The sequence below is a fragment of the Lepidochelys kempii genome, chromosome 2, assembly GCF_965140265.1.
Source record: "Lepidochelys kempii isolate rLepKem1 chromosome 2, rLepKem1.hap2, whole genome shotgun sequence".
NCBI lineage: Eukaryota > Metazoa > Chordata > Testudines > Cheloniidae > Lepidochelys > Lepidochelys kempii.
In genome coordinates, this window is record NC_133257.1 from 100,169,366 (window position 1) to 100,183,830 (window position 14,465).

Consider the following 14,465-nt stretch of genomic DNA (forward strand, 5'->3'; position numbering starts at 1 on the left):
GTGGATAAGTGAATATCATTTCTTTGGGGAAAACGCTTATTAACCAGTTTTGTTTTTTAAAGTCCCATTTGCAAAAGCTTAGCTTCAAATGGAAATTCTTAATGTTCTCTCTATGCTAATGGTAGGTATTTATCCTAACCTAAACTCTGTTGTATTGGATTTATATTACCTAGGTTTGGAATTTGACCTTTCAGATTTAGAGAAACGAAGTAAAATCCTTAGATAAGTTACCTTCAGCCTGGCTTAATGTATGATGTTTTTAAAAAGCAGCAAAATTTTTAACCTAAATGAAAATTTTTTCATTATATAACACATCATAGCAAGGATTCCCAAAATATATATGTGACCCGGGGTGCCTGGGGCAGTCGTCACTGGAAATGCCAAGGTTAGGGCAGGCTGCAAAAGGGAGGCAGATACTCCCAGGACTGGTGAGTAACACTGAAGTTAAACTCCCCAACCAGTCACAAACTGCGCTTCTGATCCCCCACACTGGTTATCAAGAAGCAAACAAAAAGAAATCACACAGCCGCCTTTATTTCATTCCAGTTCTCTAGACCCCAGTCAGCACCTAGGTCCAGTACAGTGAGAAGATATTTAAAAAACTCTGCTCACATATACAAAATGTTCTTCTGACCCCAAAGGGTCAGCCACATTACCAAGTCAGCATGAGTTTGGATCTTACCCAAAATACTTTTACCCTCGCCTCCTGAGGGAGGGCAGTTCTGGCTATAAACAATGCACTTAAATTCCAAGGACTCAGGAGCTCTCTTTTAATTTACAGGACTCTGTAGAGCTCTGAACATTTCTCTGACCTTTTCACTAACACCAGTTGAATCATCCAATGCAAATAACAGCCACTGAGAATTTATGCTTTTAAAAAATGAACTCATCATTCATGAATAAATCAATTCATTAATCATTCAGATCTATCTTTTGCACTTCTTCCTTCATTATGGAGACCCCAAGACACACGCACAGATTTATAGAACTGTTAGCATTTTAGATGTGTACAGCCTGGCTAGAAATCCCTGTGCTGATGCTGCGGTCATTGACCACAAAAGGCACATCTCCAAATCCAGACATATTCCCATTCCCAATACATCAAAATTCTCTCTCTCCCCTTAAAATAGATTCCATGTGTCCAAATCTAAACAATTATGCAATCTCCTCCCCACCCTTTTCATGGCTACTTCCCCGTCTCCTCCTGAGTGTGCAGAAAACCCTTGGGCCACCCCACTTACTGCTTCCTCATCCCTCCTGTAGTTCACAGAATTCATGATCTGCTCCTCATTCCCCTCCAAGGAGGAATACAGTGGCTCCCCCTCACTTTGTTGCCCATACCACCTCCACTCCTCAGAAGAATCAGTGGTACTTCTGCTGCTTTGTCCTGTACCTCCCTCCTCCTCCCAACAGAAGGAAATAAAGGCTACCCAACCCCACCCACACTTGTGCAAGCAATATTTCCATCTGCTCTAGGTGATGAGTGGGTTTTTCAAGCCTCAGTATATAGGTAGACTAGAAAAATTCTTACTGCCCAGAAGCTCAGGACAAGCAGAGATACTATGTAGACAAGTGTAAGATTTTTTGCCTTCCAGATAAGGAAAGCAGGAGACACAACAACCATAGCAGCTGACGGATATCTGCACAACATCTGGGCCAGGCAGTTGAGATTCGGGCTTCACGGAATGGTGAGAACCCATCTCTCTCTCTCTCTCTAGATATAGCCTTCTGACCCTGACTTGTGTGATCAGTTTTCTAAACCTGACTTTTATAATCAAATTTAAGTTAGATTTAATATTATAACTGTTTTGTTTGTTTGGCTCCCCGTGTATGATTATTACCTGGCAATAAATAACTTGCATGGTTAAGCTGGTTGCTTCTTTCCCTCTTCTCTCCCCCCCTATCCCCCGTGGTGTTTTTTGGCTTCCCCATTTGCTCTGCAGCAACGCTCCTTGTACCTAAGCTAAAGATCCCTGCAGCACCCAAAAATCCTGGGGGGTTTGCTCATCAAGTGGGTTACTACCAGAACAATTGTAATGTGAAAGTGGGGATAGGGACGTGCAGAGACCAGGGGCCTATGAGGGTGGCAGCTTAGAAGTGCTGCTGGACCCAGCCTGCTGAGTCCAGTGACCTATACAGGGTCAGCTTGGGCGTGCTGATTAACCCCTTCCTCTCAAACGCGCTCTGTTAATATATGTGTGTGTGTCCGTCTGTCCAATTCTGGGGCTAGAGGAACCCAGCCCTGGGGAACCTAGGTCATGCAGAATAGTTCCATCGGGAGGGAACTTGCAGAAAGTAGAGCTCCATCTGAGAACACAAGCGATACAAGCAGTACATTGACAGAATTACAGAACCCCAGCCCCCAGAAGAATAACCCTAATAAATGAGTGTACCCCAAAGTAATGGGCAAATTTGGTAACAAAGCATCAGCATTAGCCATTTATTGGAAAAATAATATGAAACAGTAATAATTGCTTACCTCAGTTTTTAAAAAACAACTGTTCATAGGGTATAGATTTTGTTCATAGGGTATAGATTTTAAAAATCATATATATGATTTTTAAAATTTAAAAAAAGTTTCCTTACTTCCTACATCCAACATAAAAAGGAATGCATATTTTTCATCATGTAATTTGAGAGGGGCTTGCGGGGGAAGGGGGAGGGAAGGATGGGGGAGAAAAAAGGATTTTCTGGTTTTATTTGTTGACTGGGGAAATTGTTATCTGAGTTTAATTATTTAATGCTGCCAGCTGGCCGCATTTACTTGTATGTTATTATTTAATGCTGCTGAGTGGTTATTACTGTAAGTTTAATTATTATTAGAACTCTCAGAGCTTTTGCAAGGGCATGCTTTATTGTTAAGCCTAAACCTAAGCCTAAATAAAGTAAATAAATGTTATTGTAAATTACTTACAAACACTTATGCAATTTCTCACAACTTTGTATTGATTGCCATAACAATATGTATCTCAATCTAGAGAAGCAAACCAAACAATTATACTTTGTCTGAATCACAGTATGCTTATTAAGTTGCATTGTATCTGAACAATAAAGCTTTGTTAAAAATCACATCTAGTCAAAGCAAACTTAAGTAATTGAAGAAGAGCAATCAATTAAAAAAAAAAAACACATTGAAGTCAAGTCTTGGTTATTACATTTGTTTAATATGTTATAAAATTAATTCTGTTTTTGGAAATGCTTTGTTTGTTACCAAGATGCTTTATCCTAATTTCAGCCTTGAAACGTAAAGAACAGTTTTATTTTTAATCCAGAAGCCTGCATTTTAAAAAAAAGCGACATTATAATATCTAGACTGTCAATTTGCCAGCAGTAGCCATCAAAATAATTCCACAACAAAAATGCAAGAAAAAAAAAACTAGTTTGTCCTAAAAGCCTATTCTATTTTCTCCCTTAACAGAAAGAAGTTGAATACAAATGGGGGGAAATGAACCCAGAAACCATTTTTAAAGGAACATCTAAATTCCATTAACTCTACCTTTTCTGCAGAATAGATTGCGAAATGTACCACACATGTAAGTATGTCCTCCGCTGTGCATATCAATATGTAGTTGGTAGCCATGCAGTCCATATTCTGGGTCAACATCATCCAGTAGAGGTTTATGAGGGGGCAGGATATATTGTCTTAAATAAAATCAAGAGAAATCGGGTGGGGAAAAAACAATTTAGCATGGCAAGAAATGCTGAGTGGTTTCAGCAGAGGAAGCATTTTAAAAAGATTCAAAAACGGGCAAACACAATTAGCAGTCAAGGTGTTCTACTTTCCTACTAAAATTTCTGAATCTCTAAGTTTCACTACAGTTTACCATATTCATTACAAGGTTTATTAATGTGCTGTAAAGACTAGTCAAAGGCAGTTAACTAAATTTACCACTAAATACACCTAAAGTGTGTACATGTGAAATTTCAATAGATGGACTTGTCTGCATTGTATAAAAGGGCAAATTAACTCTGAATCTAACATCCATCTGGCCACCTGCTTTTCTCTAACACAGTGGTTCTCAACATATTACATATTGTGGGCACATATGAGTGGGCCGCCACCACCGGACCTCGGGGGCCAGCTGGCTGCCCCATCCCCCCACCCGCAGCCACGTGGCTGCCCCAGCTGCCCACCCCCCCAGTCCCCTGCCACGTGGCTGCCCCAGCCCCCAGAGCTCGCAGGACCAGGCAGCTGCCCCAGACCCCGGACCCTGCGGGGCAAGCCAGCTACCCTGGATCCTGGAACTAGTGGGGCCAGTAAGCTGCCCCGGACCCCAGAGTTCATGACCCTCTGGGGCCAGCAGGGAGCCCTGGACCCCGTCTGGGAGACCAACCCCCACACAATAGGTGGTGGGGCAGCCTGGACCCCTCTCCCCAGGCAGCAGGGAACCTGGGGCACATCTGCAGTCTTTAGCACTGTCATATATATAAAGGGAAGGGTAAAAACCTTTAAAATCCCTCCTGGCCAGAGGAAAAACCCTTTCACCTGTAAAGGGTTAAGAAGCTAGGATAACCTCGCTGGCACCTGACCAAAATGACCAATGAGGAGACAAGATACTTTCAAAAGCTGGAGAGGGGAGAAACAAAGGTTCTCTCTGTCTGTGTGTGTGATGCTTTTGCCGGGGTCAGAACAGGAATGGAGTCTTAGAACTTAGTAAGTAATCTAGCTAGGTATGTGTTAGATTCTGTTTTCTTTAAATGGCTGAGAAAATAAGCTGTGCTGAATGGAATGTAGATTCCTGTTTTTGTGTCTTTTTGTAACTTAAGGTTTCGCCTAGAGGGATTCTCTATGTTTTGAATCTGATTACCCTGTAAGGTATTTACCATCCTGATTTTACAGAGGTGATTCTTTTTACTGTTTCTTCTATTAAAATTCTTCTTTTAAGAACCTGATTGCTTTTTTCATTGTTCTTGAGATCCAAGGGTTTGGGTCTGTGTTCACCTATGCAAATTGGTGAGGATTTTTATCAAGCCTTCCCCAGGAAAGGGGGTGTAGGGTTTGGGGAGGATTTTGGGGGGAAAGATATTTCCAAGCGGGCTCTTTCTCAGTTATATCTCTGTTAGACGCTTGGTGGTGGCAGGGATAAAGTACAAGGGCAAAAGGTAAAATAGTTTGTACCTTGGGGAAGTTTTAACCTAAGCTGGTAAAAATAAGCTTAGGGGGTTTTCATGCAGGTCCTCACATCTATACCCTAGAGTTCAGAGTGGGGAAGGAACCTTGACAAGCACACAGCTGATCTGGGCCGCAGCTGTGTTCTAATTGGCCCACATTCCGCGGGTTGAGAACCGCTGTTCTAACAGCAGGCAGGGAAATAGTCTCCCTGTGCCTGAACCCTAGTGGAAGGAGCAGAGTATTGAATCACTGGTGTGGGGTAACATTTTCAGAAGCACCTAAGTGACATAGGTCCCAATGAAGGTCAATGAGACAGGCTCTTAAGTCACTTACACTTAACAAACTAAGTCACTTAAACATATTGGAAATTTTTTCCCATATAAATGACTGTCCCAGTGGAGTGAAAGTTATTAGATATTGTGTGTGTGAAATGAATCCTAATGAAGGGGGCTGGGAGGGGGGGAGAGAAAGACATCATATCTACACCAGATAAAATGCTCCTTCAGCCTGGGAGGAAAGGGTATGAAGAAGAAGAAAAAAGAGCTGCTCAGGAAGGCTAGTTGACATAGTAATCATTGTAACCATTATTTTGACATGTGTGAGGAAAAACTCACACATGAATATATTGCATTAATATACAGTGTTATATATACACCTATTTAAAGGACACTGTCTACTAGAAATATAATAACTTTTTCAATAAGATTTAAAAGTAGATTCAGGTTCTAAATTAAATCACCCTGCCACTTTTTGTGGATTTACAATGACATTTTCCTATTTTTTAAAATGTCCCTCTTCCCTGTGGGTCTGTCACACATCAGGAGAAAGTGACGAAAATAAACAAAAGAAAAAAAATACAGAAAAATTTCTAATTTCTTTCAGCTACAGTGAAAGGTTTCAGACACATGTGTAATTAAGTTTACAGGGTCTCTTTAATATATTACTTCACCACAGTACATTTTAGCATGGAAAACACAGGCCTATTCCACGCCATTTTGTAAACCAGTTATTGCAACTCCAGTGCACAACAGAGTTCTTATTCTTGGTTAGGGGGAACTACAATTGTTACTGAACTTTCTTGATCACCAATCAATTTTAATTTTCAAACTCAATGCTTTATTTAAAAGATCATCCCTAGCATCCACAGGCAAAGAGAAACCAGTACTTACATAGTGGCAGAGCCCAAAGTGCTTCTCTCAATAAGTTGATGATGATGAAGACTTGCCGTAACAAAAGCAATTCCATTTCCTTTCTGAAAAGTTAATTACAATGAATACCTTTCTCACCTGGAAGTATTGTGCATTAAAGCCCACAAATAAATGCTTCTTCTTTTGCTGCTGCAAGATTACCACAACGCATTAGTACAATTTTAATAATAGTTATACGTGGGCCACTAGTCACATAGAATGCTACCATAAACATTGTCCCAGCACAAGAACACATGAAGCACCACTGGATAGCTACCCATACAGGAAGATGCTCTGCAGTATCAGCAACAATTCATTAATCTTATTTTTCTACCTTATAATTAGCACTGTCACCTGAGGAGAGCACTCATAAAGGACTGTAAAGGAGTCTAAGGCAGCTCATGCCCTGTAACTGTGACAGTACAGTGAGAATAGGTGGTGTTGTATGTAGCCTGGTGATCCAGTCTAAAGTCGGGGGAACCACAGAGTAGCACTCTGGGAGAATGCAGATCAGGGCCTGTCTCTTGGAAAGAGTGCCCACAGAAAGTCTAGGGAAAGATCACAGGTGCAGCTTGCCCTTGAACTGTGATACTATGTCAATTAAAAAAATCCCTGGCACATCAAAAACTGGAAGAGGAAAATAAACCGTACAATGCACATATGAATGTTACACTGAAATAATTAGAAATCTATATTTTTAAAGCATAAATGAAGGTGTTCCAAAATAGTACAGGGGGCCTTGACTGTGGATTCCTATTAGGCTATGGAAGTAATTTGCATGCATCTTCTTTATCTGCATATATATGTCTGAACTTTACAAAAGAAAAAAAAGGAAAGATGGAGGAAACTGTGCCTTCCAGGCTACCATAATGAATAATATACTGTAGCTGAATGTAGTCTTACCTTCCAGAGACCCACCAGGAGTCCTGGGTTCAGATGGAAAAGTTGCACAAGCATGTCAGAACCAATCATTGTTGTCACTTTAGTGAGGTTAGTAAGGTTGAACTCAGCAATTAAGGAACGTCGCCGTGGTCTTTGAAGAGACATAGCAGAGTAAAGAAAGACACAAGAGTGCCAGTATTAATATGAAAGTTCAGCCACTTTTCATTTTCTCCCTGGGCACTAAAACAAATTGTTCTGAAACTGTGCAGTATGAGAAGCAGTAAAAAGTCTAACTAGCAGCTTACCGGCAGGACTGCAAAGCCTAGTGGGAAGAGAATCTCCAATAAGGATGTCTACCAAAATCTATCACAGGCTGGTATTACATATCCACTGTACAGTTCAACAAGAGGAACTGATATGCTCACTAAATTTCTTAAATGCCCAGAGAGTTCTTTTATTAACAAATGTGTCATTATAAAGAAAATGTTTCCATAGCAAAGGGAATCATGAAATATTCATCAACATTAAGCAGGCAATTTAGGAAGGTAAAGCTTTCTCAGAACAAGTGAAATTTGAACCAAAAGGTCATTTACGATACAGTTGTATTTTTCAGGTTTTTTTACCAATCTGGGATGAAAAATTGGTGTAGAATGTATATTTAATACCACTGACTATTGCCTATTGTTGGCTGTTTGCAGGAATGTAAGTAGTGGCTCTATAGTGTGTTCAATCCTTCCCATCAGTTTCACAAGATATTGTTTGGCAATTGCTCACTCTCCACAAAGACCCTTGTAAAGATCCATAGTGTCACTCTTCCCATGCTTCTATGTTTTTGTGTGTGTGTGTGTTTGTTTTAAAAAAAAAAAGCAGGATGCTATCAGCAAGCAATTGCAGCTGCAAACACATCCCAACCATATCAATATGCTTGTAATACTCAGTTCTTCATTCCTAGAACTTCAGAAGTGTAATTTTTAGGATATAAGACTACATGTCCTTTTACTGAAATTCAGATTCTTTAGGCGCAATAACTCCCCCAGTGTGTGACCAAGAACAAGGATCTGGATGAAAATGAACAAGCAGCAACTCATCCAAATAAGGAAGAAGGGATGCTTGTTGGCAAATGAGACATTTAGGAGGAACACGTAGTAGGAACAAAGAGACTGTATTATCGATTGAGGAGAACTAGCTTCTGCTAAAATAGTTCACAGCTTCAGAATCCTAATTAGATCCAAAATGGTTCCTGGATTTCCTGATAGTAGCAGTATTACCTTTCTTCATCTACCAATACAGCAGTAGGTGAAGAAAGGTGAACTTACTCACACCTTTGCAACTTCCAGCTTGCCTACTGCCATGGTCCACTTACAGCTTCCTGTGATGTCCAGGAAGCTAGGGAAGAAAAAAATACTTCCCAGGCAGCCATTTTGAAATAATGTTTTAGTTTTTCTTTTATGGGGTGCATTAGGACTGCTTCTATGTGTTTTTTCACACATGTTAACATTAGATGATTTTCAGAAGAAAACAGGTTTTTACGCATTTTAAATAAAGTTTAGTAAATACAGATTAGTCCCTTTTCCAGTAATTTACAAAAGAAAGTGGATTATTGCATAGTGAGAAAAAGGGAAAAAGAAAGTTTTAAAACTGCAGGAAAGGAAAAGTAGAGAACGTTTTAAAATGGCAAGAAAGGAAAAAAAGAAAAAGAGGTTCAAAACAGCAGAAAGAGGTAAATAACACTTCCTTACTCACTTTCTCCACAACATTCATGATTTTATAGACCTCTATCATATCCCCTCTTAGCTGTCTCTTTTCTAAGATGAACAGTCAGAGTCTTTTTAGTCTCTCCTCATGTAGTAACTAATCATTTTTGTTGCCTTTCTCTGTACTTTTTTCAAATTCTAATATATCTTTCTTGACATGGGTCGACCAGAACTGCAATGCAGTATTCGAAGTGTGGATGTACCATGGATTTATAAAGTGGCAATATGGTATATTCTGCCTTATTTTTTCTCCCCTTCCTTATGATTCCTAATATTCTGTTAGATTTTTTGACTGCAGCTGAGCATTGAGCAGATTTTTTCAGAGAACTATCCATGACTGCAAGGTGTCTTTCTTGAGGGCTAACAGCTAATTTAGACCCCATCATTTTGTACGTAAAGTTGAGATTATGTTTTCTAGTGTACATTACTTTCGATTTATCAACACTGAATTTCATCCTCCATTTTGTTGCCCTGTTTTGTGAGATCCTTTTGTAACTCTTCACAGACTGCTGGGATTTAACTATCTTGAGTAATTTTGTATTGTCTGCAAAGTTGGCCACCTTACTGTTTTCCCCTTTTTTCAGATCATTTATAAATATGTTGAACAGCACAGGTCCTAGCACAGATCTTTGGGATATACCACTGTTTACCTCTCTCCACTATAAAAACTTACCATTTATTCCTACCTTTTGTTTCCTATCTTTTAACCAGTCGCTGATCCAAGAGGAAACCTTCCCTATTGTCCCTTGACTGCTTACTTTGCTTAAGAGCCTTTGGTAAGGGAACTTGTCAAAGGCTTTCTGAAAATCCAAGTACATTATATCCACGGGATCACCCTTGTCCATATGCTTGTTGACCCCCTCAAAGAATTCTAATAGATTTATGAGGCATGATTTCCCTTTACTAAGGTCACACTGATTCTTCCCCAGCATATCATATTCATCTGTGTGTACGGTAATTCTGTTCTTTACTACAGTTTCAAACAATTTGCTTAGTACTAAAGTTAGGGTTATTGGCCTGTAATTGCCAGGATTGCCTCTGGAGCCATTTTTAAAAAAATCCTAGGGAACTTGATGGTACGGACTGTCCTGTGAAAAAACAACAAATTTCACAATCACATGTACTTTTTCTTAAAAATCAGAAGTCTAATTCGTTGTGATTTGTTACTGGAATACTTGTTAATATAGTTCCAGCCAAGGATTGGTAAGTTACCCAGGGAAACCAAAATAAGCCAACATTTTCCAATAAGAAGAAAAACACTTTACTTTTTATATGCATAAAGTCTTCTTTTAATCATAGCCAAACACCTCTCAATGGCTATGGCTAATCAACTAAAAGTGGAAGTTCCCAGAGGTACAAACATACCGCCTTCCCTAATAAACCAGATTGTGTAGGACAGGCTCAAAAAGTCTTCTTTCCAGACATAAGAACATTTACTTTGTAAACTATTTCAGTTAACAGATCACAAAGAGTTAGATCAGCAATTTTAAAAAATACATGAGATTGTTGAGGGTAAAGAAAGTCAATGGGCATGTTACCAACAACATCAAAGAATTTAAATATATATATATATATATAATTTTCTCTTCTCCACATACATCACTCACTCTTCCTGGACAATGACACTAGATCAACACGTTTGTGTTCCTGGTCTTATGCACTACCATACTGTTGTGTGCAATTTCACATCTCACACAAACGTTTAAATTACTGCCTAACACTCTGAAACCCTTCCACTTACACCAAAGAAATCCTATCATGGATGTTTTAAAGAATTTATTAAAATCTCCCTTTTATTCATTTAGGTTTTCCAAACATACACACATTTGTTTTAAACAAAAAAAATTCAGGTTAAAATATATTTTAACAACATTTTCTTATTTGTGTAACAAACATCTTAGATTAATATATATGATTAAATAGAGGCAAAGAATTGTTCTCACAGATTTTTAATTACAAGTTTTCCATGAGTCTGGATTTACCATTCTATCTTATTTATACCTATGCTTAGACTGTCAGTTTTCCAAGACAGGAAGTGTCTTTATTTTTCTGTATTGTACATGGCCAGTCACTATATCACACCTACTCAGTTCATAAAATAATGTAATAATAAATAAATAATATATAATTTTGTTAAATTCTCTATTCTCTCTGGAGACATGAAGAACAAGAAATAGATTTCCTAGGATAGGCCGTAGAAGGACTCAAAATAATTCACTGGTTGGGTCAGTTTTAGGTCAGGCAATTTCCACACAGACTATTCCAACAATATTTAATTGTATGAAAATACTTTAATTTAAACTCACCCATTCTTGGGGGGAACTTTACATTGGTCAAGAAGCAATGGTGTCACTCCACATAATTCCAGAGTTGACAAGGTGTCTAAACATGGCCAGTTTGTACCATACCAAAATACAGTAACAGATGTGTCATTAAAAGAGATGTCCACCTGCTCCATTACATGTTCCTTTCCATTTCTGTCCTTCAGTACAATCACCCAATTCAAATCACATGTTCTGTTATCGAGGAAGTAAAAACAATAAAAAAAGTTTTTAAAACAACCTCCCAGAGGTGATAAGAACAACGTATGGAACTTTAGAAATTCAGTCAGCAATGTCCCTGGGGATTCCTTGAAGAAGAGCATGTATCCTTCCTATTACTTTCAATGGAAATAACCAAGGTGATTTCTCTTGAAGTGTCTTTTTCCCTGCAAGCAAAACTTAAATAAATGTCTTATTTCACTTCTATTTTCATTAAGTTTTATCTTGTGACTAAACCACATTAATCAGATAGTGATAGCATCTCCCCATCATGATCTCAATTAGCATCTCTATTTCCCCATATACAGATACCATATAAAACCACTATGCCAACATTCTGAATGTAGCCTGGGAGTAAACACACTTTATGACAAGACATTACTTACTTGATAGCCTCTTTGGTTTTAAGTGGAAGGCCAGTGTAAGGGTTTATAGGTTTCAGAAGCTGAATTATTCTAGTTTTGCCAGCTGCTATTTGTTTCATGATATATTCATTCTTCCAATATCCCAATTCTCTGTCCTGAATCATAGCATGGCTTAGTAAGACAGCTGTTTTTTCAACAGAGTTAGTTTTCCAATTTGTTCTTTTAGGTGGAAATAAACTGGAGTAAATTTTGAACCAGATCACACTGGAAAAAACATTCAAGAGACAAAGTGAATCCCATAAAGAGTTATTACCAGTGAGGGCACAGACCAGTAAAGAACAGACCCACAAGCATCAGAATTAAAATATACAGTTGCATGTGCATCTCAGGAATTATTGAGAATCTTATTAAGAAAAAAAATATATTAACCAACTTTAAGAACAAGTTGGGTTTGTTTGATTTAGGTGGATAAAGGGAATACAAATCATTTCTAGAAAGTCCCAACATCTAGGTTTTGCCTCAATGGCTGTTGTCCTTCATAATTTCCCCTTCTTTTAGTTTGTTGTTAAACCCCATATTCTGTATTAGTGCAGATATGCTAAAATTTAGATTGCTGGGGGAACGACAAGTCACAAAATGAGAACCAAAGGGCATTTATACACATCTTGATATTTTTGTTGGATATAAAAAGTTTTACCTGACATCATACTACATCAGATACATCCTACTTATTACTCATTACCTTCTCAATCAATTATCACTAAGATCTGTGGGACTGTCTGAACAAAAACTGAGGAAGGACATCATAATAATAACCAACAGGAAGATGCAAAAGTGCCATTTGTGCTGCATTCCCCCACCTGTCCTCAGCCAACTCAATGTCAGGGCAGCCACCTGGTACAAATTAGAAGGCTGCTTTAAATTGTGCTGGCTGTTAATGTCCCCAAGGCCTAATTCAGCAGCTAGGTCATACCAGGGATGTACTGAACATCCCTTTTTGTCCCAAGCACATCCCTTGCACCATGGCCAGAAGAGGGTACCAGCAAAGCTGCTACAGTGGCTCCAAGCCACCCAAGAGTTGCCACTTTTCCACATCTAGAGTGTTTTATAAATGTTATCTAGTTAATCCCCACTATACCCCAGGAAGGTAGATAAGTATCACTTATGTATGGGAAAAATGAGACAGCAAGGTTAAAGGATTGCCCAATGCCTAAAAGAGTCTGTTTCAGGGCCAGAATAAGAACTCAGGACTTCCCAATCCCTAGTCTTGTGATGCAGCACTAGACAACATCTCTCTCTCTTTCTCATGCATTTTTGTATGCATTTAAAAAGCATCCTTCTTTCCTCATGTTCTAATTCTTTCCCTCTGGGGCTGTCCTTTCCTCATTAAAATATGTTAAAATCATACAAATTAGAGATGCGGGGAGGGAAAGGGAAAGGGGGACTGTATGCAATAAATATGTTACCATTTATCCTCTGAATACAATTTTACAAATGATGAACAGGATGTGCTACCAAAATATCAACCACACAGTCCATAGTAATGTAAGCAGTGTCAGGATGAGCTCCACCCTGACATCTGGTGGTGAGGTGTGGCAAGTTGTGGAAAAGAACTTCAGGGGCAGATCTCATTTGCATAGGCACACCCACCACGCCTAGAATGAGACCATAGCTGCCCAAATGGTCACTTTGGCTGCTGTGGGATCCCCAGTGTCTCTGTTATTGGGGCAGGAAGAATAAATTGTTATTACCCTGATTATGGGAACTGTGCTTGGAACTGTACGTGGCCTTTTGTTACGATGGAGGGATTCACCATCATCTAAGTAGCACTCGCTAGGCAAGGGTCATGGGTTCCAAAACTGTGTGAATGGAGAGAGGCTGGGGACAAGTATTAATACTTGGTGGCATGGGCCCCTTGGTGAGGGCCTTACATGCTGATTGCACTTCCTTCTCTCTCCACTGTGGAATATCAGAGCTAATTTTGATTTCATTAGAAGTCTAGTTATAGGCTGCTGAGCTCACTTTGGGCTGACAGTGCACCAGCACTGGGGCTCCCCTACTATAAGCTGAATTCACCTAAGAGCTGAAATCACTGAGTGTTGTGTTAAGTAGTGGGGGAGCCTGAAGATATATTGTGGAGCAGTTTGCGGGACGGCTGGTGAAGCAGTTCAACACGGAGCAGTGTGTGGATGGCAGGAGCTGCTTGTGGGCCGTGGAGCTGAGTGAAGGAGTTCGTGGGGCGGCTGGCGGAGCGGAGCGCAGCTGAGCGAAGGAGTTCGTGGGGCGGCTGGTGGAGCGGAGTGCAGCTGCGCGAAGGAGTTTTGTGGGGCGGCTGGCGGAGCGGAGCGGAGCGCCGCTATGGAGCTATGGGGCGGTCAGCTTCAGATCACGTAAGGTGCCTCTTACCCCCGTCCCATTTCCACCCAGGTTGGGAGGTAAAGCTCCGCCGATAAACTTTCGAACTCTGGGGCTGCCCTGACCAGGGACAGAGACTTTTGGGGCATTGGACTTTTGGGGTTGCTGGACTCAAGAACCAAAGGGAAAAGGGCATGCCCCAATTTGCCTGGGGTGGGGTTGTTTTTGCTCATGGGTTGTGTTATGAATCCGGTTGGTGGTGTTTCCTC

General features: G+C 39.8%; 1 protein-coding gene across 4 annotated transcripts in view; it reads right to left on the reverse strand.

Moving 5' to 3' along the window:
• Window positions 1-14,465, reverse strand: part of FBXO15 (F-box protein 15) — a 53,153-nt gene that overhangs the window by 16,408 nt on the left and 22,280 nt on the right. For 3 of the 4 annotated variants that reach the window (XM_073331757.1, XM_073331759.1, XM_073331760.1), the window contains 5 exons: window positions 11,863-12,105; window positions 11,243-11,452; window positions 7,204-7,333; window positions 6,283-6,365; window positions 3,497-3,642 (listed from right to left, as the gene is read on the reverse strand). In XM_073331757.1, the coding sequence (XP_073187858.1) occupies window positions 3,497-3,642; window positions 6,283-6,365; window positions 7,204-7,333; window positions 11,243-11,452; window positions 11,863-12,105 (812 nt within the window). The remainder of the gene's footprint in view (window positions 1-3,496; window positions 3,643-6,282; window positions 6,366-7,203; window positions 7,334-11,242; window positions 11,453-11,862; window positions 12,106-14,465) is intronic. The other variant, XM_073331761.1, reaches the window with a different exon arrangement.